The sequence below is a fragment of the Erinaceus europaeus genome, chromosome 22 (assembly GCF_950295315.1).
Source record: "Erinaceus europaeus chromosome 22, mEriEur2.1, whole genome shotgun sequence".
Lineage (NCBI taxonomy): Eukaryota > Metazoa > Chordata > Mammalia > Eulipotyphla > Erinaceidae > Erinaceus > Erinaceus europaeus.
In genome coordinates, this window is record NC_080183.1 from 6141771 (window position 1) to 6165337 (window position 23567).

At 59.7% G+C, this 23567-nt stretch overlaps 1 protein-coding gene across 6 annotated transcripts; it reads left to right on the plus strand.

Annotated features, from left to right (window-relative positions):
* Positions 1–7998: 7998 nt before the first annotated feature.
* Positions 7999–21459, plus strand: CEP170B (centrosomal protein 170B). Of its 6 annotated transcripts, XM_007518408.3 has the most exons (20): positions 8053–8141; positions 9523–9605; positions 10151–10277; positions 11511–11600; positions 11763–11841; positions 12243–12301; positions 12949–13087; positions 13494–13598; positions 13681–14118; positions 14360–15054; positions 15127–15300; positions 15504–15594; positions 15677–17134; positions 18196–18412; positions 18642–18801; positions 18952–19095; positions 19167–19255; positions 19648–19741; positions 19894–19945; positions 20268–21459. In XM_007518408.3, the coding sequence occupies exons 2-20, from the start codon at positions 9559–9561 to the stop codon at positions 20486–20488; spliced, it is 4479 nt and encodes a 1492-aa protein (XP_007518470.2). In that variant the 5' UTR covers positions 8053–8141; positions 9523–9558; the 3' UTR covers positions 20489–21459. The 6 variants fall into 6 exon arrangements, with proteins under 6 accessions (XP_060037087.1, XP_060037088.1, XP_060037090.1 ...); XM_060181107.1 differs by lacking the exons at positions 19648–19741; positions 19894–19945; positions 20268–21459 and having other exon boundaries at positions 8051–8141; positions 13470–13598; positions 18301–18412; positions 18952–19255; XM_060181103.1 differs by lacking the exons at positions 19648–19741; positions 19894–19945; positions 20268–21459 and having other exon boundaries at positions 13470–13598; positions 18952–19255.
* The last annotated feature ends 2108 nt before the right edge of the window (positions 21460–23567 follow it).

The following is a 23567-nucleotide window of genomic DNA, read 5'->3' on the forward strand; positions in this document are numbered from 1 at the left end:
AAATAAATAAAGATTAAAAAGAAAAAAATAATAAAGAGAGGCCCCAATGGCCCCCGCCGCTTAGACGGGGAGAGGCTTCCTCCCATGGGCGTGGTGGGGTCCCTGCAATTCATTGCATATTCTGCTCTGCACTCCCTCCGCATGCCGGCATGCCCCACCTACCTACCTGTATCCCGAGCCTGCTCACCTGGCCCCCCGGGGCCCGCACGCCCCCTGGTGGCAAAAGGGGAGGTGCGGTGAGTGAGTGAGTGAGTGAGTGAGTGAGTGAGGAGTGTGTGAGTGAGTGAGTGAGGAGTGAGTGAGGAGTGTGTGAGTGAGTGAGGAGTGAGTGAGGAGTGAGTGAGTGAGTGTGTGAGTGAGTGAGTGTGTGAGTGAGTGTGAGTGAGTGAGTGTGTGAGTGAGTGTGTGAGTGAGTGTGAGTGAGTGAGTGTGTGAGTGAGTGTGAGTGAGTGAGTGTGTGAGTGAGTGTGTGAGTGAGTGAGTGAGTGAGTGAGTGAGTGTGAGTGAGTGAGTGTGTGAGTGAGTGTGTGAGTGAGTGAGGAGTGAGGAGTGTGTGAGTGAGTGAGGAGTGAGTGAGGAGTGTGTGAGTGAGTGAGTGAGTGTGTGAGTGAGTGTGTGAGTGAGTGAGTGTGTGAGTGAGTGTGTGAGTGAGTGAGTGTGTGAGTGAGTGAGTGAGTGAGTGTGTGAGTGAGTGTGTGAGTGAGTGTGAGTGAGTGAGTGTGTGAGTGAGGAGTGAGTGAGGAGTGTGTGAGTGAGTGAGTGAGTGAGTGTGTGAGTGAGTGTGTGAGTGAGTGTGAGTGAGTGAGTGTGTGAGTGAGTGTGAGTGAGTGAGTGAGGAGTGAGTGAGGAGTGTGTGAGTGAGTGAGGAGTGAGTGAGGAGTGTGTGAGTGAGTGAGTGTGTGAGTGAGTGTGTGAGTGAGTGAGTGTGTGAGTGAGTGTGTGAGTGAGTGAGTGAGTGTGTGAGTGAGTGAGTGAGTGAGTGTGAGTGAGTGTGTGAGTGTGAGTGAGTGAGTGTGTGAGTGAGTGAGTGAGTGAGTGTGAGTGAGTGAGTGTGTGAGTGAGTGTGTGAGTGAGTGTGTGAGTGAGTGTGTGAGTGAGTGAGTGTGAGTGAGTGAGTGTGTGAGTGTGTGAGTGTGTGAGTGAGTGAGTGAGTGTGAGTGAGTGAGTGTGTGAGTGAGTGAGTGTGTGAGTGAGTGTGTGAGTGAGTGAATGAGTGAGTGTGTGAGTGAGTGAGTGAGTGTGTGAGTGTGTGAGTGAGTGAGTGAGTGTGAGTGAGTGAGTGAGTGTGTGAGTGTGTGAGTGAGTGAGTGTGAGTGAGTGTGAGTGAGTGAGTGTGTGAGTGAGTGTCTGTCTGGGGAGGGGGTGGTGGCTGTGCGAGGGGCCAGGCGTGCGCCCTGCTTGGCGACCTCTTGCTTTGTCCTGCCTTTGCTTCTGGCTCACACATGGAATCTGCGACCTTCCCTCTGGGTTGATCTCCCAAGCCGACCACCACACGGTCTGTTCCTAATGTGTTTTAACTCATGCACATGAGCTCTGTCCAATTCCTAAAATTTAAAAGAATAAGACAGTGATTTTAGGGGGAGTCGGGCGGTAGCGCAGTGGGTTAAGCGCTGGTGGCACAAAGCGCAAGGACTGGCCTAAGAATACGGGTTCGAGCACCAGGCCCCCCACCTGTTGGAGAGTCCTTTCACAAGCAGTAAAGCAGGTCAGTAGGTGTCATTCTCTCCTCCTCTCTGTCTTTCCCTCCTCTTTCGATTTGATTTCTCTCTGTCTTGTCCAACAACACATCAATAATAACTACAACAATAAAACAACAAGGGCAACAAAAGGGAATAAACAAAAATAAATATAAAAAATTAAAAAGTGCTTTTAAGTCTATTTATTTTCATTTAATTTTGATAGGACAGGAGAAATTGAGAGGGGCAGGAGAGAGACAGACACCCACAGACCTGCTTCACCGCTCCTGAAGCTTCTCCCCTGCAAGTGGGGAGCGGGGGCTTGAGGGAGGGTCTTTTTGTACATACTGTAATGTGTTTGCCCAGCCAGGGGAGGCACCACCAGCCTCAATAATTGATGATTTAAATTTTTTTTTGATTATTTAAAATTAAAATTTAATTTAAATTTATTTATTCCCTTTTGTTGCCCTTGTTGTTTTATTGTTGTAGTTATTATTGATGTCATCCTTGTTGGATTGGAGAGAAGAGTGGAAGACAGAGGGGGAGAGAAAGCTAGACACCTGCAGACCTGCTTCACCACCTGTGAAGGGACTCCCCTGCAGGTGGGGGGCCAGGGGCTCGAACAGGGATCCTTGCGCCAGTCCTTGCACTTTGCACCACGTGTGCTTAACCTGCTGCGCTACTGCAAGACTCCCGATTATTTTTAAATTTAACTCTCACTGCTCAGCTATGGTACATGTGGTGCTGGGGGTCAGGCCCGAAACATCATGCATGCAAGTCCTGTGATCTGATGCTGAGCCGTCTCCTGGGTCCTCACAGGTTTCTGGTGCCTTCCAAAGGGATTTATGCCAGGGCCGTGTGGTAGCCTGCCAGGGAAGCAGGCAGGAACTCAGCACATGCTGTGCCAGAGAGGGGCAGCCCCCCCCCACGCCTGCCTGCCACCCCGAGTCCCAGCTTGCTTTACAGCCCAGCAGAGATCAAAATCATCTTGGAAGTGTGCTGTGCTCCAAGCAGGCTGTGAGACTGGTTTCTCCAGGTTCTGTGGCTCAGAGTCTCAGACGGGGAAGTCATAAGCCCAACATAGCAGGGCCCTGGGGTGGGGGCGTGGGGCTTCCTGGCGCAAAGCAGCTGAGAAGTGAGGATTATCCAAGAGAGATGGGGCTGCCAGGCCTGGAGTAGACCCCAGGGTGCAGAGCAGGGTGTGGAGCTGCCAGCCGGCTTTGCAGCAAGAACCTGGGTCTTTCAGAATGTTCCTGAATGGGCAGGGCTAAGCCAGGTACATTCCCCGCCACAGCTGAGTCACACAGGTTTGTGTAAGCTTCCTCTCACACAGGTCAGGTGTCAAGAGAAAAAAAAAGAAAAGAAACCCTGTGTCTGGAGATGCCCGCTCTCTCGGGGTGGTTCTGCCTAGTTGGACGGAACTGGCTCTCCTGCCTTGCTCGCTAGTGTCCCATGAGGGGCAGAGCCCAGCGGACTCCTGCTGCCACTGTGCTATTTTTTCCACCCACCCTGCAAGTCCACAGTAGGCATCACAGCTCATTAGACCATCTGATTTTGAAATTCTTGAAGATTTATTTTATTATTTAGAATATTTGAGATGAAGGGCCAGGGAGATGGCAAAGACTCTCCTGCCTGAGGCTCCGAGGTGCCAGGTTCAATCCCTAGCACCACTGTCAGCCAGAGCTGGGCAGATGTCTGGGGCCGGGGGTGGGGCATAAAATAAAACTGTATGGGGAGTTGGGTGGTGGCGCAGTGGGTTAAGCGCACGTGGCGCAAAGCGCAGGGACCGGCGTAAGGATCCCGGTTCGAGCCCCCGGCTGGCTCCCCACCTGCAGGGAAGTCGCTTCACGGGCGGTCAAGCAGGTCTGCAGGTGTCTGTCTTTCTCTCCTCCTCTCTGTCTTCCCCTCCTCTCTCCATTTCTCTCTGTCCTATCCAACAACAAAGCAACGTCAACAACGGCAATAATAACCGCAACGAGGCTGCAACAACTAGGGCAACAAAAAGGGGAAAAAATGGCCTCCAGGAGCGGTGGATTCATGGTGCAGGCACCGAGCCCAGCAATAACCCTGGAGGAAAAAAAAAAAAAAGAAAAAAAGAAAAGGCGAGGTGTTGTGGTCTAGGAGGTGGTGCAGTGGTAAAGCTTTGGACTCTCAAACATGAGGTCCTGAGTTTGATCCCTGGCAGCACATGTGCCAGAGAGATGTCTGCTTAAAATAAATAAAAATAAAAAAATAAAACTGTATGAGAGGAGAGATTCATGGGAGAGAGCGAGAAGCCAGGAGGCCAGGTGGCAGTACATGTGGCTGAGCACACATATCACTGTGTGCAAGGCCCTCAAACCACCCTTCCTGCCCCAGATGCACTGGGTCCTGGGCTAGAGGTGCAGGCTGAGGCAGGGAAGGCCCAGAGATGCCTGGGAAGGGCAGATGCCCTGAGGGTTCTGAGCACAGCAGCACTTCACCTGTCTGCCCAGGGGGCGTCCTGAGAAAGAGAAACTTAAAAAAATTTATTTATTTATTTATTTATTCATTCCTTTTTATTGCCCTTGTTGTTTTATTGTTGTAGTTATTATTGTTGTCATCATTGTCGGATAGGACAGAGAGAAATGGAGAGGAGGGGAAGACAGAGAGGGGAAGAGAAAGACAGACACCTGCAGACCTGCTTCACTGCTTGTGAAGCGACTCTCCTTCAGGTGGGGAGCCAGCTGGGGGCTCGAACCGGGATCCTTACACTGGTCCCTGTGCTTTGTGCCATGGGACTTAATCCTCTGCGCTACTGACTCCCGAGGAGGCACTTTAAAAAAAAACAAGGGCAACAAAAGGGAATATATATACAGGAATAGACTTCTCTCCAAGTAGCTGTTTTGGCCTTTCTCGAATTACCCCCTCAGGCAGCTTCCTACCGTCCACTCTCAGCGCTGGGAGGGGCAGAGGGCAGGTCCAGAATGGTTGTTCTCAGAGCCTGGTACCTCCCCCCCACACAGCCCAGGGGCCCTGGAGGCTTAGCTTCAGCCCAACGGGTCTGAACACTCAGGTCCTACTGTCCCTGATGGTGACCCACAGACTCTCAAGAGGCCTGGTTAGGAATGGGAGGCTGGCTGGCCATGAAGCTCTGGTGGGGAGGGCTGGGGGACTGGGCTGTCCTGTGAGCCGGCCCCTCCTTTCAAGACTCCCAGCACTGGGGTGAGATGCATGCGTGGGGGATGCTGACCTCCAGGGGAGAGCTGGGAGTGGGCTCCCCAGGCTGTGGCCACCCTTAAGGCTTATCTACACAGTGTGTTGTCATTTGTAACCTCCTCCTACTTGGCACATTCTCACTGCGTCTGGCCTTGTGTGCCCTGAGCCAGGGTTTGGGCCTAGACTGTGAGAGGGTGGCTTGTCTGTACTCAGTGCTGTGGGCTCCAGGGTTTACATGGGGTTTACTGTAGTGACAGGCAGGGGCCCATGGCCATGGCTTTGTCCAGTGCCATTTATTTATTATTATTATTATTTTATTTATTTATTTTTTTACCAGAGCACTGCTCAGCTCTGGCTTATGGTGATGCAGGGGATTGAACCTGGGACTTTGGAGCCTCAGGCATGAGTGTCTCTTTGCATAACTATTATGCTATCTACCCCTGCCCTATTTATTTTTCAAGATTCATTTTGTTTATTATATATGTGAGAGGTCCCCATGAGATCGAGAGGAGAGAGAGGGAGAAGTCAGAGCACCCCAAATGTGTACAGTGCTGGGTATCAAGCTGGAATCCTGTTATCACCTACCCCGCAGCCACCTCCCCAGCTGCCCCAAAGCCCTTTATCAACAGAACCTTTTCCTGTGTGGATTTCAGAAGCCCAGGTGATCAATGACCACACCTATCTGTGACAGCGGGATGTTCTAGTCAGTTCTGGGACGGCGTCAGACCCTGACAGGGTTAGGCCCTGTGGTGCTCTGCATTCCCCCGTTTCTGTCCAGAGCAGTCGGCTCGGCTCATGATGGAGCAGGGACAGATGTGCAAGCCCATGTATGGCCGCTGGGCCAGCCCAACACCCCTGTGGCTCACCACTATCAGTGTTGTCTTTTTCCCCAAAAGATTGTTACTTATTTATCAGTGAGAGAGAGAAAGGAAGAAAGGGGACAGTCACTGGCACATTCAATGCCAGGGCTGAGCTCAGGCCTCATGTCCTCCCCCCTTCCCCAGGTTGCTTGAATTGGTTTCTTTTCTTTTTTAATATTTTTATTTTATTTATTTAATAGAGACAGCCAAAAATCAAGAGGGAGGGGGGATAGAGAGGGAGAGAGACAGACACCTGCTTCACCACTTGAAAAGCTTTCTCCTGGGGAGTCTGGTGGTAGCGCAGCAGGTTAAGTGTATGTGGCACCAAGCGCAAAGACCGGCGTAAGGATCCCGGTTCGAGGCCCCGGCTCCCCACCTGCAGGGGAGTCGCTTCACAGGCGGTGAAGCAGGTCTGCAGGTGTCTGTCTTTCTCTCCCCCTCTCTGTCTTACCCTCCTCTCTCCATTTCTCTCTGTCCTATCCAACGACGACGACGACATCAATAACAACAACAATAAAACAACAAGGGCAACAGAAGGGAGGAAGAAGCAAAAAAAAATTTTTTTTAAAAAAGCTTTCCTCCTTCAGGTGGTGACTGGAGTCTTGAACCCAGGTCCTTGCTCATTTTAACATGTGTGCTCAACCAAATGCACCATCACCAGGCCCTTCTTTTTTCTTCTCTCTCTCTCTCTCTCTCTCTCTTTCTTTTAATGGAGAAAGACCACGGCACCACAACTTCCTCTAGTGTGGTGGGGGCCAGGTTTGAACTTGGTCACACATGACTCAGAATCAAACTGTCAGGAGTCCGGAGGTAGCACAGTGGGTTAAGTGCACATGGTCCGAAGCGCAAGGACTGGTGTAAGGATCCTGGTTTGAGCCTCTGACTCCCCACGTGGAGGGGAGTCACTTCACAAGCGGTGAAGCAGGTCTGCAGGTGTGTCTTTCTCTCCCCTCTGTCTTCACCTTCTCTCTCCATTTCTCTGTCCTATCCAACAACGACGACATCAATAACTACAACAATAAAACAACAAGGACAACAAAAGGAAATAAATAAAAATAACAACAACAACAACAAAAAGAAGCAAACTGTCCAGGTGAGCCATCCGCCAGCCTGAAGCAGCGTTTTCACTGGGCAGAGGGTCCAGACCACCCAGCATCGTGAGGCACCCACTCCTGCATCCTTCCAGACACCCCTATGCTTCTCATGCTGACCCTCTGTCCCCATGGCCCCCAACCCTTTGTCCTGCCTGCCTGTGACCCTCCTGGGCCACTCGTGTCCTTCCACTGTGGCCACTGACCCCTGTCCAGCGCCATGCTGTGAGCTTAAGCCAGGGAGCCCAGGAGGGAATTCTGGGGTGGGGGGCAATTTCTGCTTCCAGAGTCACCAGCCCCAGCACCCAGTCACCTCCGCTGCAGCCCTTTGCTGGGAAAGTCCCCAAACTCTAGCTGGAGGTCACCAGGAGATGGGCTGGGGGGAGGCAGGTTTGGACAGTCTCAGCCCCTCCAGCTCCCCGCCTCCTGCCTCCACTCCCACAGCCCTGGGGCCTCCCCAGCTTTGGGAACCACCCGAACTGCTTCTCCCCCGGGCACCCGGGACCCCACCCCGCACTTTGCCAAGAGTCTAGAGTGGGGGCGGGGAGCGAAGACAGTGGTCTCGATGGAAGAAGCCCAGAGGTCAAGGTCCCCATTGGGGGAAGGCCTCACCGGCGCACCCCCACCGCCGCCGCCCAGCTCGGGGACAGGGAACCCAAGGCAGTGAGCGCCCAGCCCCAGTCCAGCGCCCACCCAGCAAGGCGCCCAGCCTCCACTCCTACCCTGCACCCCTTCTTTGGGCGCGCGGGTCAAAGGTCGCGGGCTCCCGGGGAAGTTAGGCATTAACCCGCGGGCACTGAGCCAGAATGCACCAGTGGCGGGGGGGACCCCAGTCAGAGGGGGCGGGGCCCCCGGAGTGGAGGGCGGAGGACTCTCATTCAGAAGGGTCTCAGCTTAGCGGGACCTACAGGGGCGTCCCCGACAGTAGAGGGAGACCCTACCTACAGGGAGCCCCAAGAGTAGAGGGGGGACCCCCAGAATAAAGCGGGCAAGACCCCCCCACCTACGGGGGACCCCGAGAGTAGAGGGGACCCACACCTACGGGGAGGCGCCGAGAGGAGGGGACCACTCGAAGCAGAACTAGGAGACCCCAGCAGGGGCGGGGGCTTTGGGGGCTCCCCCTAGCCGCTCACCTGGCCCCGCCCGCACTAACCTGGCTTCCGGGGCGGGGGCGTTGCGGGAGGCGGGTGTTGCGGGGGGCGGGCAGGGGCGGGGCCTGGTCGGGCGGGGTGGCCGCCGTAGACGTCAGGGACCCGCGGAGGCCGCCGGGCTCGGGCTCGGGCTCGGGTCTCGGGGGGTCGGGGCCCGGGGGGCCCGGGGCTGGGGGCGCCGAGCAGGTAGGACGTGAGGCCGGGAGGCACCTGCGGGGACCGGGCGCGGGGGACACAGGGGACGCACCTGGCGGGGAGGGCTGCGGCCGCGGCGTCTACACGGCCGTGGCTGGGGGCGGGCAACAAGGAGGGGAAGCCCGCGAGCGCGGTCGCTGAGACGGGGGTCGCGGATCCCGGGCCTCCCCCCACCCCAGCCGGCCTGCTCTAGCCTCCCGGCCCTCCCTCTGCCCTCTTCCCCCTCCTCCCTCTCTCTTTCTCCTCCTCCCGCCCTGCGCCGGCCTGTGCGGCCTCTGATCTGCCTGCGCCGAGGCCCGGCCGGCCCCTGCCCGGCCCTGCCCATATCTGGCCGGCCCTGCGCACCCCTGCCCGGCCCTGCCCGCCTGCCACAGGCTGCTGCTTGCCCCCAACCCACTCCTGATGGCCCTTCCTCACTCCTGTCACCCCTGCCCCTCCCTGCCCATCCTTGACCATCTCTGTCACCCCGTCCCTTCATCCCACCCCTAGTGGTTCTTATCTGCCCCGGTCATCTCTGTCCATCTGTGCCCACCTCTGTCCTTCAAGGCCACCTAACACCCCAGTCCATCCCTGTCACCCCTGGTGACCCTTACTCACTCCTGTCACCTGGTCTGCCCCACCCTTGCTGCCCTGTCCCCTCACATACAGGCCGGTGACTCTGGCTGGACCAGGAGGGACAGGTTTGGGGGGTTGTTATTCTCCATCCTAGCAGCCAGGCCAGGCTGTGAGGGGGCATCCAGGGCTCCCAGGGTTGGCCTGGGGGATGGCACTGACTAAAGGGCAGGGCTTGTGGGTGGGGCTCCCTCTGGTGATTGCTGAGAGAGACTGTGTATAGGGGGTGCTGGCTGGGGTGTCACCGTGACACGCTGTGTGTGTCCTCAGCAGGACCCAGAGCAGGGCTGCCTTCTGGGCTGGCCCTGGTGCAGGGGGGTGGCTCCCTGTGGAGGGGCTCACATTGGCTGAGCACCCCCTGCAGGAAGGAAGCTGAGGCCCCTGGAGGCCCCTGTCCTTGGCCTGCATGGGCCCTGTCACCTCCCCACGCTTCGTCAGCAGGCCCCTGCCCATGGTGGCTGCTATTCCAGGGCCCTGGGCAGGACTCTGCTCCCACCTGCTCTCTGAGATCCCCTGCCCCCAAATTCAGGGCCAGGCTTGCTGACCCAGTCATGCTGTGTAGCCTGCCTGGGCTTGTGTGGGCCTGGGCTACGCGTCTGTCTATCCTGTGTGTATTTCTGGGCTGTATGTAGGCCTGAATATTTTTTTCTAATTTTATTATCTTGATAGGCTAGAGAGAAATTAAGGGGGAGGGGGAGATAAAGAGGGAGAGAGAGACCTACAGTCCTGCTTCACTGCTCATGAAGCTTCCTCTCTGCAGGTGAGGACCAGGGGGCTTGAACCTGGGTCCTTGTGCATGGTAACATGTGTGCTCAATTGGATGTGCCACCACCTGACCTCCATGTGAGCCTGACTTGCTTGTATATCTGGGCTGAACGTGTCAGAGCTGTATGTGTGTTTGTATCTCCGTCCTGCTTGTGTGTGTCAGGGCTTCTTGTATGCCTGGCTGGCCTGTGTGTGCCTGGCCTGTATGTGTCTGCCTTGTATATGTGTCTGTCTTGCATGTGTGCCTGGTGTGTGTTTGTCTGTCCTGTGTGTGTGTCCATGTGAGAGTGTGGACACACGCTACACAGCCTGAGTTGTCCTGGGTCCTGACTGTCCTTGGCTCCTTGGCCTTCTGTTCTGGACCCCAGAATCTTGAGTTCCACAGAGCCCACTTACCTGGGCGCCCCGAGGCTGCCTGACTCCTGCCCACTCACCTGCTTTCCTGGCTTTGTAGCGTAGCACCCAGTGGGGGATGTGACCACTCAGCCACCTGGCTCGGCCTGAACCTCTCCCCCAGCATCCAAAGTGTCCCTGTCCCACAGTGTGTGTGTCCCTGAGCTGAGAGAGAAGGCAAGTGGCCACCCAGGGCAGGTGGGGATGCTCTGACCACTGCCCCCCCCCAGGGCAGGCTGGACCAGAGCCAAAATGAGCGTCACCTCCTGGTTCTTGGTGAGCAGCGGTGGCACCCGGCACCGGCTCCCACGGGAGCTCATCTTCGTGGGGCGAGACGAGTGTGAGCTGATGCTGCAGGTGGGTGCATGCACCTCAGGCTGAAGTAGAAGCTTCTGGAAAGCTTGTCCATCCCCATTCTCTCCGTCTGGGGCCGACCTGATGGCCGACCTCTGGAGGTGGCCCCTAGCTGCCCCTCTAGGCCCAACCCCGTCTGTCATTGAACTGTTTCCTCAGCTACCTGAGCCCTGTGCAGGAAGCCAGCCGGACCCCACCTCGGGTCTGTGGGCTTGCTGGGGGGCCTCCTGGGGGCAGGGGTTTTGGGGGCCAACTTGTTCCCATAGCCAGGGATTCCTGAGGGGGTGGTGGCATGGGCGTAGCTATTGGAGGGTCCTTGGGGGAGAAGGTGACAGTACGGGAGGGGGGACAGGGGCTGTCAGGAGATACCAGGCCTGGCCACAGGATACAGGCCTAGCAAGGATGTGGCCCCCCAGGGGGGCTGCCTACCAGGCTATGAGGTGCTGTGTCCCAGAGCACATGCACCCTAGGGTGGCATGACCTGATGGGCGCCTTCGCAGCCAGCTTCCTCTGGGGACAGTGATGTGGGTGTGAAGTGGGGCAGGTATGCCAGCTGCTCTGGGTGTGTGGGGGGGGCACTGGTTTGGGTGACTGCAGGTGGGCAGAACTGGTTCAGAGCTGAGTGCCATGCTGTGCCTGAACTGTGCCCAGCTGGCCAGACCCTTTCCCTTCCGCCTGGGCAGCAGGGACCTGTCCGCAGTGCTGTCCCTGGCCCTGTAGTCCCATGGTCCCTGGCCTGGGCAGCAGGGTGGGCAGTTCTGGAGCCAAGCTGCAGGCTGAGAGGGAACATGCTGGTGAGGAGTTGTGTGCGTGTGTGTATGGGGCGTCCAGCGTGCCAGAAGCTAGGCACAGGGGCCTGTCTGTCCCTTGCCCTGTCTATCTCCAGGGCTGTCTGTCCCCAGGGCTGTGTGTCCCCAGGTCTGTTTGTCCCCACAGCTGGATAGAGGTTGTGAAAGGTTTGGCTGTGGTCTTTCATCTTGACCAGCTGGGGGCTGGTGACCCCGGAAAGTGTGATGTGAGGGTGCCCAGGTGCTCAGCCAGGGGTGTGGGATGGGCAGATGCTCATGCCCCTTAGGGAGGGTGTGTGCCTGGAGGGGGTCTGGAGGGGCAGCCTGTTCCTGCCACTGGCTCTGCTCCAGCCTAACCGTGGGGTACATGACCCCATGATCCGAGGGCCCAGGAGTGGGAATGTGGAGGAGGCCCTGCGGCCTGACTCTGAGGCCACCGTCTGTCCAGTCCCGCAGTGTGGACAAGCAACACGCCGTCATCAACTATGACCATGGCAGGGACGAGCACTGGCTCAAGGACCTGGGCAGTCTCAATGGGGTGAGGCCCCCCAGGACCTCTGTCCAGGGCTGTGGGTGTGGGGTGTGGAGGTCCTTCAGAGAGACTGTGGGGCCTGGGGTAGTATCAGCCTGGGGGATCTGGGGGAGCAGCCTCAGCCTGGGGGTCGGGGGCCACAGCAGCAGCCTGGCTATTTCCTGGTAGACCTTTGTGAACGACACCCGCATCCCGGACCAGAAGTATGTGACCCTGAAGCTCAATGATGTCATCCGCTTTGGCTATGATATCCTTTCTTCCTCTGCTCCCCCTCCCTGGCTAGTGCTGGGGGGCCCGACCGCCTGTTGAGGTGCTCCTAGCTCTAACTCTGGTTTTGGGGCCATCCTGCCCTTGTCCACAGGGCCTGGTCCTGCCTGAGCCCCAGGAGTAAGGGGCTGGTGGGTTGAGGGGTAGTGGGATAGACACTCGGCCTGGCCTCTGGAGGTCCTGTCGAGCTCTGAGCTCTGGCTGCCGTGTGCTGCCCCCAGGACAGCATACCCAGCCCCCTGTGGTGTGGACACAGCTGCCCATGGGGTGTGGAGGCCACCAGGCTTCCAGGCCCCTGTGAGTCAGGCCTCCTTTGGGTTGAGGTTCTGTAAGGCCACCATCCATGTCCACTCGCTGACCGAGTCCTCCTTAACATGGCACATCCCAACATGTATGTGCTGGAGCGTGTGGAGCACCGGGTCCCTGAGGAAGCACTGAGGGTCAGTGCCTGGCCCAGTGGGGTTGGGGGGAGCCAAGCATGGCTAGGGCCGGGGATGGTTAGGGCCAGCATGGGGGTGGGCTTCCTCTTGGGAGGCTGCTGGTCCCCATCTGCATTGACCTGTGGGCCACCCAGGGAGCAGGGTGGCCCGGCCAGAGTCCACATGGAACAGTACCCAACACACATGTGAATCCTCAAATGCGAGCACACACATGCGCAACACACAGACCCATACACAATGCAGATCAGTGCACACACGTTCAGACCCATGTACTCACATGCACGCACACACACATACCTCATGGCACAGCATATACACGTGCACACAGAAGCATCAGTGCAGTGTTCTGATGTGTGTGTTGCCTACATGTGCATGTGTGTTACACGGAGCCACACATGCTGACATGCACTGGCATGGCAGTGCTGCTGCAGCAGATGTGAGCTCCCAGCTCCCGGCTGTGCTGACTCTCCAAGGCCTATCCACTTGGGGGTAGAGCAGATTCCCCTGGGCTTGTGGCTGCACCCCCAAGAAGCTCTCCCCAGCCTAGGGTGGCCCACAGGTGTGGGTGTGGATCCCTGATTCCAGCTGTTCATAAGTGAGACTGTCTGGACAGGAGCCCTCACCTGCCCACTGCCTGCTTCCCCCAGCACGAGAAATACAGCAGCCAGCTGCAGGGGAGCCTCCGGGGTCCTGTGCCCAAGCAGGGGGAGACCCTGTCTGAGCACACGCCTTACTGTGAGTCCTCAAACCCCAGGCCAGAGAGAGGGGACCGGAAGCCTGGAGCAGGTAGGCAGTATTCCCTCAGGGCTGTGAGGGAGGGGCAGGGGACATACCCCCCCCCACACACACACACCTGCCATGCTCCCTTGTTGGCCCCAAGCCCAGGCACACCTGCATACACAGACATGCCCTCTGCCATTTGCAGAGCCAAATGTGGGCACCTGTTCCTCTAGGGGCAGGTTCTGGCGGCAGAGGGTCAGACAGGGTGGCAGGGTCCCTTGTTCCAGGACAGTGCTTCCCAGGGTCAAGCCTTCCTAGACAGCACCTGGTCAGGGCTGGAGGGTTCTGTGAGTGTCTGGGGTCAGAGTGCTTGCCTCACTGGGTCCTGGGGGGCCCCCCAGCCCAGTATGCGCCAGCTCTGGCTCCCCCGGGTGCTGGGGCCATGCAGGCAGCCTGGCCGTCTCCCCTGCAGACCCCATGGCCTTCCGCACGCCCCTGTATGGGCAACCGTCCTGGTGGGGCGAAGACGACAGTGGCCTCCCACCTGAGGACCGGCGCCCCGAGGAGCCCTTCCCAGGTGGGTTCCAGGGGCCTGCCCCGGGGGCGGCGGGACGGGTGGGTAGATGGAGTGGCTCTGCTGAGGACATCTCCTGCCCTAGAGCGCCCCCGGGAGCCAGGTCAGCAGGAACGGGGCCCCTCTGGCCCCCCAACCACCGCGGAGCCTCAAGGCTGCGCCTTCCGCCGGGAGCCCAGCTACTTCGAGATCCCCACCAAGGAGGTGCCTGCAGCTGCACCCCCAGCACCGTTGGGGACACCCCCTGGGGACGGGGCGCCTGTGGTGCAGAGCCACGCCTCCTTTACCATTGAGTTCGATGCGGGCAGCCCCGGCCAGGTGAAGATCAAGGACCACGTCACCAAGTTCTCTCTGCGTCGGCCGCCGGGCAGGGAGACTGCGCCCGTGGAGGCCGTGTCGGCCGAGACCAAAGTGGCCGACTGGCTGGTGCAGAATGTGCCAGGGCTGCTGCGGCGACCCGGGCCAGGGGATGACCTGGTTAGCACCAAGAGCGACCTGCCCACCCAGGCCCGCACACTGCGGGGTGAGAGCCCGGGCAGAATGGGGTGCATCATGCATGAGGTCGGGGGGCATGGGGAGGCTCCAGGCCCCAGGGATCCCCAGCCTCGGGTCAGTGGAGGGTGGGGAGGCCACAGGCCCTGGGAGGGAGGTCCCCAGTCTTGGAGTCAGATGAGTATGGGCATGGGGAAGCCACAGGCCCCAAGGGTCCCCCGCCACGGGTCATTGGGGGGGGATCACAGCTGAGAGTGGGTTCCCACCACCAGGCCACCAGCACCAAGATGGCACGCAGAGCGACTCAGAGGGCCCGGCAGCTGCAGGGGTGACGCCCACTGTGTCCACGGCGGGGGAGGCCATTGGGGAGCAGGCACGGCTGCAGCGGCAGATCCGACGGGACCCCCAGGAGCTGCTGCACAACCAGCAAGCCTTCGTCATTGAGTTCTTCGAGGACACACCACGCAAGAAGCGCTCACAGTCCTTCACGCACATGCCCGCTGGGGACCCCAAGGCTGAGCGGCGCCGTGGGCCAGGGCCAGGTCCCCCGACTCCATCTCGGGGTGCTGGTGGCCCTGGGCCACAGCGGGCCAGCTCCCTGAAGCGGGAGAAACCTGAGGAGCGTGGGGGGGGCCCCACCCCGGCTCCCCGAGCTACCACCCGCCCCTTTGGCAGTGTGGGGCGCCGCTCCCGTCTGACACAGGACTTTGTGGCCCAGGCCCCACGGGAGAACTCCCCTGCTGCACGCACTGGACCCGAGAGGGGCCCCCCCGTGCCACCTGACCCCCCACCGCCCCGCGGGGTTAGCCCTGAGGACCCCCCGGCCCCACCACCACCTGCTGCCCCTCAGCTGGCCAAGGCACGTGGTCAGGATGAGGAGGATAGCCTGAGTGACGCGGGCACCTACACCATTGAGACGGATGCCCAGGACGCGGAGGTGGACGAGGCCCGCAGGATGATTGACCAGGTGCCCTTCACACCCTGCCCCCCGCTTCTGCTTCAGGTCCTCATGTGCTGACCAGCCCCCCTCCCCTGGCAGGTCTTTGGAGTGCTCGAGTCCCCGGAGCTCTCCAGGGTGTCTGCAGCCACCTTCCGCCCAGTCATCAGAGGGGACAGAGAAGAGGCCGGAGCTGGAGCTGTGGCCCAGCGCCTGGCCCTGCTGCAGGAGTTTGCTGCCCGGCCGGTGGGTGGCGCCCTCCAGGGGTCACTGCAGGTATGTTCTGGGGCCTGAGGGCTCACCCCGCAGCATGTAGGGGGCTTCCAGGGAGGCTGCAGGTATGTCCAGAGGGCTGGGGCTCACACATCACCTGGTGTTGGGACCTGAAGCCAGTAGTGGGTGGGGGTCACCTGTTGGCTACGCAGCTGTGTCAAGGCCTGACCACAGGGCCTGCAGACAATCCCTTCCTGCCCTGGCAGAACCTCCCAGTGCCTGGCTCCCCTGCAGCTCAGAAGTGGGTGTCCCGCTGGGCCAGCCTGGCTGACAGCTACTCAGACCCAGACCCGGCAGGTGAGCAGCAGCCATGTGGGAAGACCTGGCCGAGGGCAGTGAGAGCCACTAAGCCCCAGCTGATCACACCCTTGTTCTGCAGAGGATGGCACAGGGCAGCGGGCGGCCGAGCTAGACGGGGCCCCGCCTGCACGCCAGCGCCGCCTGCTCCCCCAGCTGCCAGGTGACCGAGCAGCCAGCCCCTCCAGCCCTGAGGCCACAGGGAGGAGTGGGCCTGGCCCACCAGTGCCCAGTGGGGAACTGGCCAGCAGTCCAGCAGGTCAGGAGGACCTGGAGCCAGACAGCCTCAGTGACGCCAGTGGGTCGGACGGCGGGCGCCAGGATGACTCTGGGAAGAGTCCCCGGGAGGGACCTGCATGGACGCGGCCCCAGCACCCTCCCCGTTCCCTCTGCCCTGGAGACCAGAATGGGCCAGCCGCCGGCCACCAGCAACCTGGGATGGCCGCTGTGGGGGATGCCACCCAGCCCAGTCCTTCGACCAGGGATGGCCTGTATGTGAGCTCCAACGGCAGGATGGTCATTCAGCTGCGGGCGGCGCGCTCCCCTGAGGCCCCAGCCTGTGCCCCCCAACTGCCTATCCCCAGCCACCCGCTGCTGCAGGACCTGGCCGCGGCCCGAGCCTCCCGCATGGAGCCACACACGCAAGACACACACTTGATCCTGAAGGACACTGAGATTGCGCTGGCTGCCCTGGAGGCACGGCTGCGTGGCCGAGCAGCGGAGGACCCTGAGCCTGTGGGGGCCATCCCACCCCGGCGGCCTGAGGACTCCCTGTCTGGGGACTCAGATGTAGACACGGCCAGCACGGTCAGCCTGCTCAGTGGTCAGAATGGGCCCACCCCCCCCACACCTGGGGACCCTGGTGGTGCCCGGCTCCCTGAGAAGCAGCTGCGCCCACTTGGCACCCCAGACCTCGGTAGACGTGCTGGTGAGCACCACAGCCACGTGTCCCGGGGGTCCTCAGACTGCCCGGAGGAGGAGCAGGGCCCTGGCACTGCCCGCCTGCCCAGCTCAGATGCTGCAGCTTCTGACCTGGAGGCCCCCGTGGGGCGGCCAGGCTCCCGGCGCAAGCCCTCAGCCCTGTTGCCAGCTGGCAGGGAGGAGCAGGGCCGCGGTGTCCAGAGGGTACAGCAGGCCCTTACCCGCTCCAATAGCCTCTCCACCCCAAGGCCTACCAGGGCATCCCGGCTGCGCCGTGCCCGGCTAGGTGATTCCTCTGACCCTGAGGCCCTGGATGGCGAGCGGCCACCTCCTGCCCAGCCCGAGCCAGGGCGGCCGGGTGTGGATCAGGGCCGCAGGCTGACTCGTCTGGACATCCTGGCCATGCCCCGCCGGCGGGCCGGCTCATTCACGGGGGCCAGTGACTCGGAGCCCACCACCCGTTCCGGCTTCTCAGGCCGCAGCATGGAGTCCTTCTGCACCAACCGCAAGCCCACCATGGCTGAGGCACGGGCGGCTGCTAGGAAGACTGCCAGCTCCTCCAGTCCCCGCCAGCCCTTCAGCCGGGCTCGGCCGGGGAGTGCACGGTACTCCTCATCCAGTGAGTATTCAGGGAGGCTGGGCCGCTTCCTGAAGCAGCACAGCACAGGGCCACGCCAGCCTAGGAGCCTCTGTCCCTGGGGGGTCTCCCCGCTCAGGCTGACAGCTTTCCCCAGGCCCTCGCAGGGTCAGAGATGCTGGTACCCCTTGGCTCTGGCCACTGGGTGACTGATACTGGGGAGGCAGGCGTTGACCAGTCTTGGTCCTGGCGTCTGGGTTGGGCCATGTGGCTTTCTAGGTGGGCTGGTGCACCCTATGTCCCATCAGAGGCCCCAAGTGGCCCCTGGATGCTGCCCTCCCTCCTCTTGTGGTAGACATGGACGGCACTGGCCTCCCTCTTCCCCCCACACCCAGCAGTCGCCTTCCCAGCAGGTTTGTGCTCAGGGTGCTGCTGCCAGGTACTGTTGCCACCCAGGTGCTGCTGCTCTTGCCCCAGCACCCAGCCCTGGCCCTCCGCACCCAGCTCCCCAGCCTCTGGTCATCCAGCCCTGGCCTGCACACCCAGCCCCTGGACCTTGGCCCTCCGGCCCCTGAACCTACCCCAGCCCCAAACCCCAGCCCAGACCTACACCCCTGGCTCCTTTCCCTGTCCCCAGCCCCCATCCCCCCAGCCCCCTTCTCCCCAACTACCCTTGGTATCTGGACCCCTGGACCTGGATCCCACCCCCTACACCCCGGCCCTCATCTGTCACCCTTGTTTCCCAGCCCCTGGCCCTCAGTGGTCCCATTTTCAGGGCCTCATCCCTGCAGGTCCCCTGGGGCTGGGTGCAGGTGCGACTGGGGAGGCTGCTCAGCCTCTTCCTGGGCTGCAGCTTCAGGTCATGGCTTTTAGGTGGGGGAGCTGGGCTGACAGACAGGGTAGAGTAGGGGCTGTAGGCCCCCCCCCCCAGGGCCCCCTGCACTCAGGCCTTGGCCACGTGGGCAGCTGAACTTCGGGGCATCTGCTGGAGTCCCCTCCTTGTCCTCCTGGCGCTCGGCTGCAGGCTCGGGGGTGTCTCCAGCCAGACTTAGGCACTGAGCGCTTCTCCTGTTCTTGCTTGGGAACTGATTTGCTGGCTGCAGCTGCCCGGCGCCGCCAGCACGGCTCAGATTGCACGTCCACGTCTGAGGAGGAGTACGGCTCCCACCACGACTCCCCCAAACACACCCGCTCCCACGCCTCCACAGCCACGCAGACCCCCCGACCCCGGGCTCCTGGCCCCCAGGACTCGGATGGCGAGGAGCAGCCGAACCCCTATGGCTTCATCGTGCAGACAGCTGAGATCGCTGAGATTACCAGGTGGAGGCAGCTGGGATTCCCCTGCCAGGGTGGGCAGATAAACAGATGGGTGGGTAGCTAGAAGGGTGAGTGCGTAGACAGCTAGGTAGATGGACAGATGGCTGGGTGCTGAAGTGGATGGATGGGTGGTGGGTGCATATTAGGTGGGTGGCTAGTTTGTGGGGTGTATGTTTGCCCTTTGGGGGTGCTATCTGTGAACTCCTCGTGTGCTTGTGTCCTGTGGCTGCAGGCTGAGCCAGACACTGGTGAAGGACGTGGCTATCCTCGCCCAGGAAATCCATGATGTGGCCGGAGACAGTGATTCCCTGGGCACCCTGGGGCCCGGCCGCAGCCCCTCCCTCAATCATGTGCCCAGTTCCCCGGCCTCCACCATCTCCGCCCATGAGGAGGTGAGGGGTTGCCACCAAGGGGGTTGCGGGGGGCAGGGGGCTGGGAGCCGAGCTGCCCACACTGCCTGCCCACATTGCCCACCTCTGCCTACAACGCCACCCCAAGCACACCACCCTCCCAACACTGCCCGTTCACCCTGCCTTCTGCAGCTGGTACAGCGCATCCCCGAGGCCAGCCTCAACTTCCAGAAGGTTCCTCCGGGCTCACGGCAGGCTCGGGACCTGGACCAGAACATGAACAGCCGCCGTGAAGATGCCCCAACCAACAAGGCCCGGCCCCGGAACCGTGAGGAGGCAGGTGCCCAGCGGGAAGTGCCCTGAGCCTGGGGGGTGGGGTGAGGTCCCAAGCTCATGCTCTCTTTCAGGTGATCTTTGACAACCTGATGCTGAACCCTGTGTCCCAACTGTCCCAGGCCATTCGCGAGGACACAGAGCAGCTGGCTCAGAAGATGAAGTGAGGCCTGGCTGGCGGGTGGGGTGGGGGTTGGTAGGAGGGTGGGAGCAGCTCTGGGTTAGGTCCCAGGGGTGGGGGCTGGAGATGGGGATCCTGGGGAGAGTGCTCCAGGTGGGTGCCCAGGGTGGGGTCTCCCCACCTTCTGACACCCCTGGCTGCTTATGGAGCCCACACCTGTGAGGTCACCCACCTGTGCTGTGCTGTGCCATGGGGTGGGGGGGGGGCGGTGGTGGTTGTGGGGTCAAGGTGCCTTGCCGTTTGTGTCAGTACCCACACTTTCCCCAACTCCAGCCCCTGAGCCCACTTCTGCCTGAGTCCCTGTGGCATGGAGTAGGGTGCCCGGTGTCTGGGATGCCCATTGTCATATCCTACCCTCTAACCCCCCCTCCCAGAATCCTCTTCCAGAACACAGGGCGGACTTGGGAGGACCTGGAGGCCAGGATCAATGCTGAGAACGAGGTGCCCATCCTGAAGACCTCCAACAAGGTGGGCTGCACCCCCACCCAGGAAGCCCCTCTGCCCACCCACATCCCCCAGGGAATATTTCTCCCCCAGCCCCAGATAAGCCCCTTCCTCTGTCCTCGGCCCCACCCTAGCCCCAGGGACGCCCCCCTACTCTTCTTACCCCTGTCCTCCAGGAGATCAGCTCCATCCTGAAAGAGCTCCGGCGTGTGCAGAAGCAACTGGAAGGTGGGTACAGGTGGGGGGCAGGGTGGCCCTGCAGCCAGTTACCCCCCCCAAGTCCCTATGCAGGTAGGGGCCTGTACCCCACTAGCCCCCTAAGTTCCCAGGCAGATGGGAACCTGCACCCCATTAACACCCTAGGCTAGGCTGTTGGGGGCCTATACCCTGTTAGCCCCCCGAGTCCCCATGCTGGTGGGTCCTGCAGCCTGGCCGGGAGGGTGGGGACCTGTACCGTTAGACCCCCAGGCAGGGTGGGTGGGGACCTGAACCCATTAGCTACCCAGCTGCCTGGATGAGTCAGGCACTGACACAGCACCCCCCTCCCAAGTCATCAATGCCATCGTGGACCCCAGTGTGAACCTGGACCTGCTTACTGGGAACCGGGGCTCCGTGGGCACCACCCTGGGGAAGAGCCGGCCTGTCCAGAGCCCGTCCTCACCCCCCACAGGGAGACTGCTGCCCCTGAACAGCTTCTCGAACACCCATTGTGGCTCCCCCGGGCTCCCCGACCCAGCTTTCCTCCCTGAGGCCGAGAGGTTCCTGATATAGGGGCACCCCCTGCAGGCACCCCAAAACCCCCATGTGCCATACACCTGGGCACTCTGCCCTTCCCAGACACTGCCCCCCCCACTCCGCTCCACCATCTATCAGCCTCGACTAGGGTGCTGAGTGTCCACCCTCCTCGCTGTCCCTTCTGTCTTCAGTTTACAGAGTGCCCCTGTGCCATGTGTCCCCATGCCATGTGTCCCTGTGCCCCCAGGGGACCCTCCCTGGCTCCTGGCCCACCCATCACTGCCCTGCCCATGTCCCTGGGCATGGGGTCCTTAGTGCCAAACTTGGAGCTGGGCTGGAGGGCAAGGCATGACCAGGTTCCCGGGGCCCTAGCTGTCGCTGCCTGTGGAGAGGGGGTATGTGGCGCTCATGGGGGTGTTGGGGCAGGACCCCTATGGCCTGAGCCCCCTCTCCAGGCTGTGGGCCAGGCCATGCTGCCTGAGGCAGCTGACACTGGACACTGCTGCTCCCTGCCAGAAGGGCTCCCCTGGAGTGACCAAGCCCTAGCTTCCAGAAGCCCTGCCTCCTCCCCCAGGCCTGGCTGTGGGCATTCTCTGGTGCCCAGCCTGGGTGCAGGGCAGCTGGATTCTCAGGGGTCCCTTGGCTGGAGCCCCCTGAAAGGCCACTGGACATGGAGACAAAGAGCTGCAGAATGTGGGGGTACAGGGTGTCCTGCCAGGGTCCTGGGGCAGCAGAGCTGACAGTGGGCAGGGCAGTGGGCCCTGCCCCCACCCCATGATGGATAGAGAGGTGCTAGCCACCCCCCTGCCTGTCTGAGAGGCCTGCCCCTGCAGCAGCCACTGCCCTGCCCGCCGTGGTGACCCCCTAAGTATCCTACCCCCCACCTATAACTTTCTTTCAGCACCCCCACCCCCCAGCCTTGGTGGTTTGTTGTGTCTTTAAGAAAATGGTTATTTTATATGATTTATCATAGATTTGTTCTATTAAATCATTCTATCATGTCACAACTGTCCTCTGGTGCCTGGCCTGCTTTCTCCCTGTTGATGTTTGGGGGGGCTGGGTCCCCTGAGGCCCACAGGAGGACATGCCCCCAGGGCATCATGAGGCTTGCGTGCTGTGGACACAGCATGCTCTGGCTGGTGTCCATGGCACTCTGCCTGTCCCAGATGTCCTGGGGGGGACCCCAGAGGACTGAGACAGGCAGGTGCCCAACAGAGCCTTTTCTGACCCAGCCTTGAGCCCCCAATGACCCTGGGCAGCGCCTCTGGCCAGAACAGTCTGTGTTCACCCCACCCCAGCCCTGTCCCAGCTGCCTGTCCATGACCCGCTCTGAGATGCTGTCAGGCAGCCTTTTGTCTGAAAGCACGTCGGCCCTGTGCCTGAACTCCTGCTGACCAGGGGAGCTCCGTCCAGTGCTGACCCCTTCCTGTGCCAATCCCCTGAGTTGGGCACATCTGAGTGGCCTGCACGCTGGTGTCCGATTGTGGGGAAATCATGTCTGTTCATAAAAGTATACTTTGGGGCCAGGTGGTGGCGCACCTGGTTGAGCTGAGCGCACGTGTTACAATGCGCAAGGACCCAGGTTCGAGCCCCTGGTCCCCCACTGCAGGGGGAAAGCTTCACAAGTGGTGAAGCAGGGCTGCAGGTGTCTCTGTCTCTCACCCGCTCTATTGCTCCCTTCCCTCTCGATTTCTGACTGTATCTATTCAATAAATAAAGATAATAAAAATTTTTTTAAAAAGTGTACCTCAGAGACTGGGGAGACAGCATAATGGTGATGAAAAAGCCCTTGTGCCTGAGGCTCTGAGGTACTAGGTTCAATCCACCACACAATCCATCAGAGCTAAGTAGGGCTCTGGGGAAATAAATAAATAAATAAATATATACATATATATATAAAATATCAATGCCTTACCAGTTAAGACTTTTCTTCAGTCACTGAAGCCTTTGGATATCTATCTATCTGTCTGTCTATCTATCTATCTATCTATCTATCTATCATTACAATGTACAAGGACCTGGGTTCAAACCCCCAGTTGCCACATGCAGGGAGGAAGCTTCATGAGTGGTGAAGCAGTGCTGGCATCTCTATCTCCCTCTCCCATCTCAATTTCTCTCTGTCCTATCAAATATAAGAAAAAATAAGATAAAACATATGTGTCTGAAGACCTGAGAGGTGGTACAAAAGAGAAAGCACTGGACTCACAAGCACAAGGTTCAGAGTTCCATCCCTGGCATTGCATGTGCCAGAGTGATGTTCTGCTTCTCGCTGGGAGTAGGGATTGACCTGCCAATGCCCTTGTTCAGTGGCAAAACAATTACAGAAGCCAGACCTTCCACCTTTGGCACTCCATAATGATCCTGGGTCCGTGGTTCCAGAGGGGTAAAGAATAGTAAAGCTTTCAAGGGAGTGGATGAGATACGGAGTTCTGGTGGTGGAAATGTTATGGAATTGTACCTCTCTTATCTTATGGTCTTGTCAATATTTCCATTTTATTTTTTATATTTATTTATTCTCCCTTTTGTTGCCCTTTTTGTATTGTTGTTATTGATATTGTCGTTGTTGGATAGGACAGAGAAATGGAGAGAGGAGGGGAAGACAGAGGGGGAGAGAAAGATAGACACCTGCAGACCTGCTTCACTGCCTATGAAGCAACTCCCCTGCAGGTGGGGAGCTGGGGGCTTGAACCCAGATCCTTAAGCTGGTCCTTGCACCTCTCGCCACATGCGCTTACCTTGCTGTGCTACCGCCCGACTCCCTCAATATTTCCACTTTATAAATAAATTTAAAAAACTGAATAGCACCAAAATTGAAATAAAATAACATAAACAAATTCCTTGTGGAGATAGCCTCCCTCTGTAGGTTGCATGGCTGAAAGCTTCTGCCCCCAAGCCCCAGATCAGAGCCCCCACTGTGAACAGAGCTGTGACTCACCCAGACCTGTCCCTTGTTGTTGGGGACAGGAACCAGAGTGACAGCCTGGCTCCCTGGCTGCTGTGTTGGGAACCTCTCTGGGCCTGGGTTCAATCATTGATGGGCATGGTGGCTCTCATAAAGCCCTGTGATGTTAGTGAGGGAGGTGGAGAGTTGCCCAGAGGTGGACGGTAGCATCCC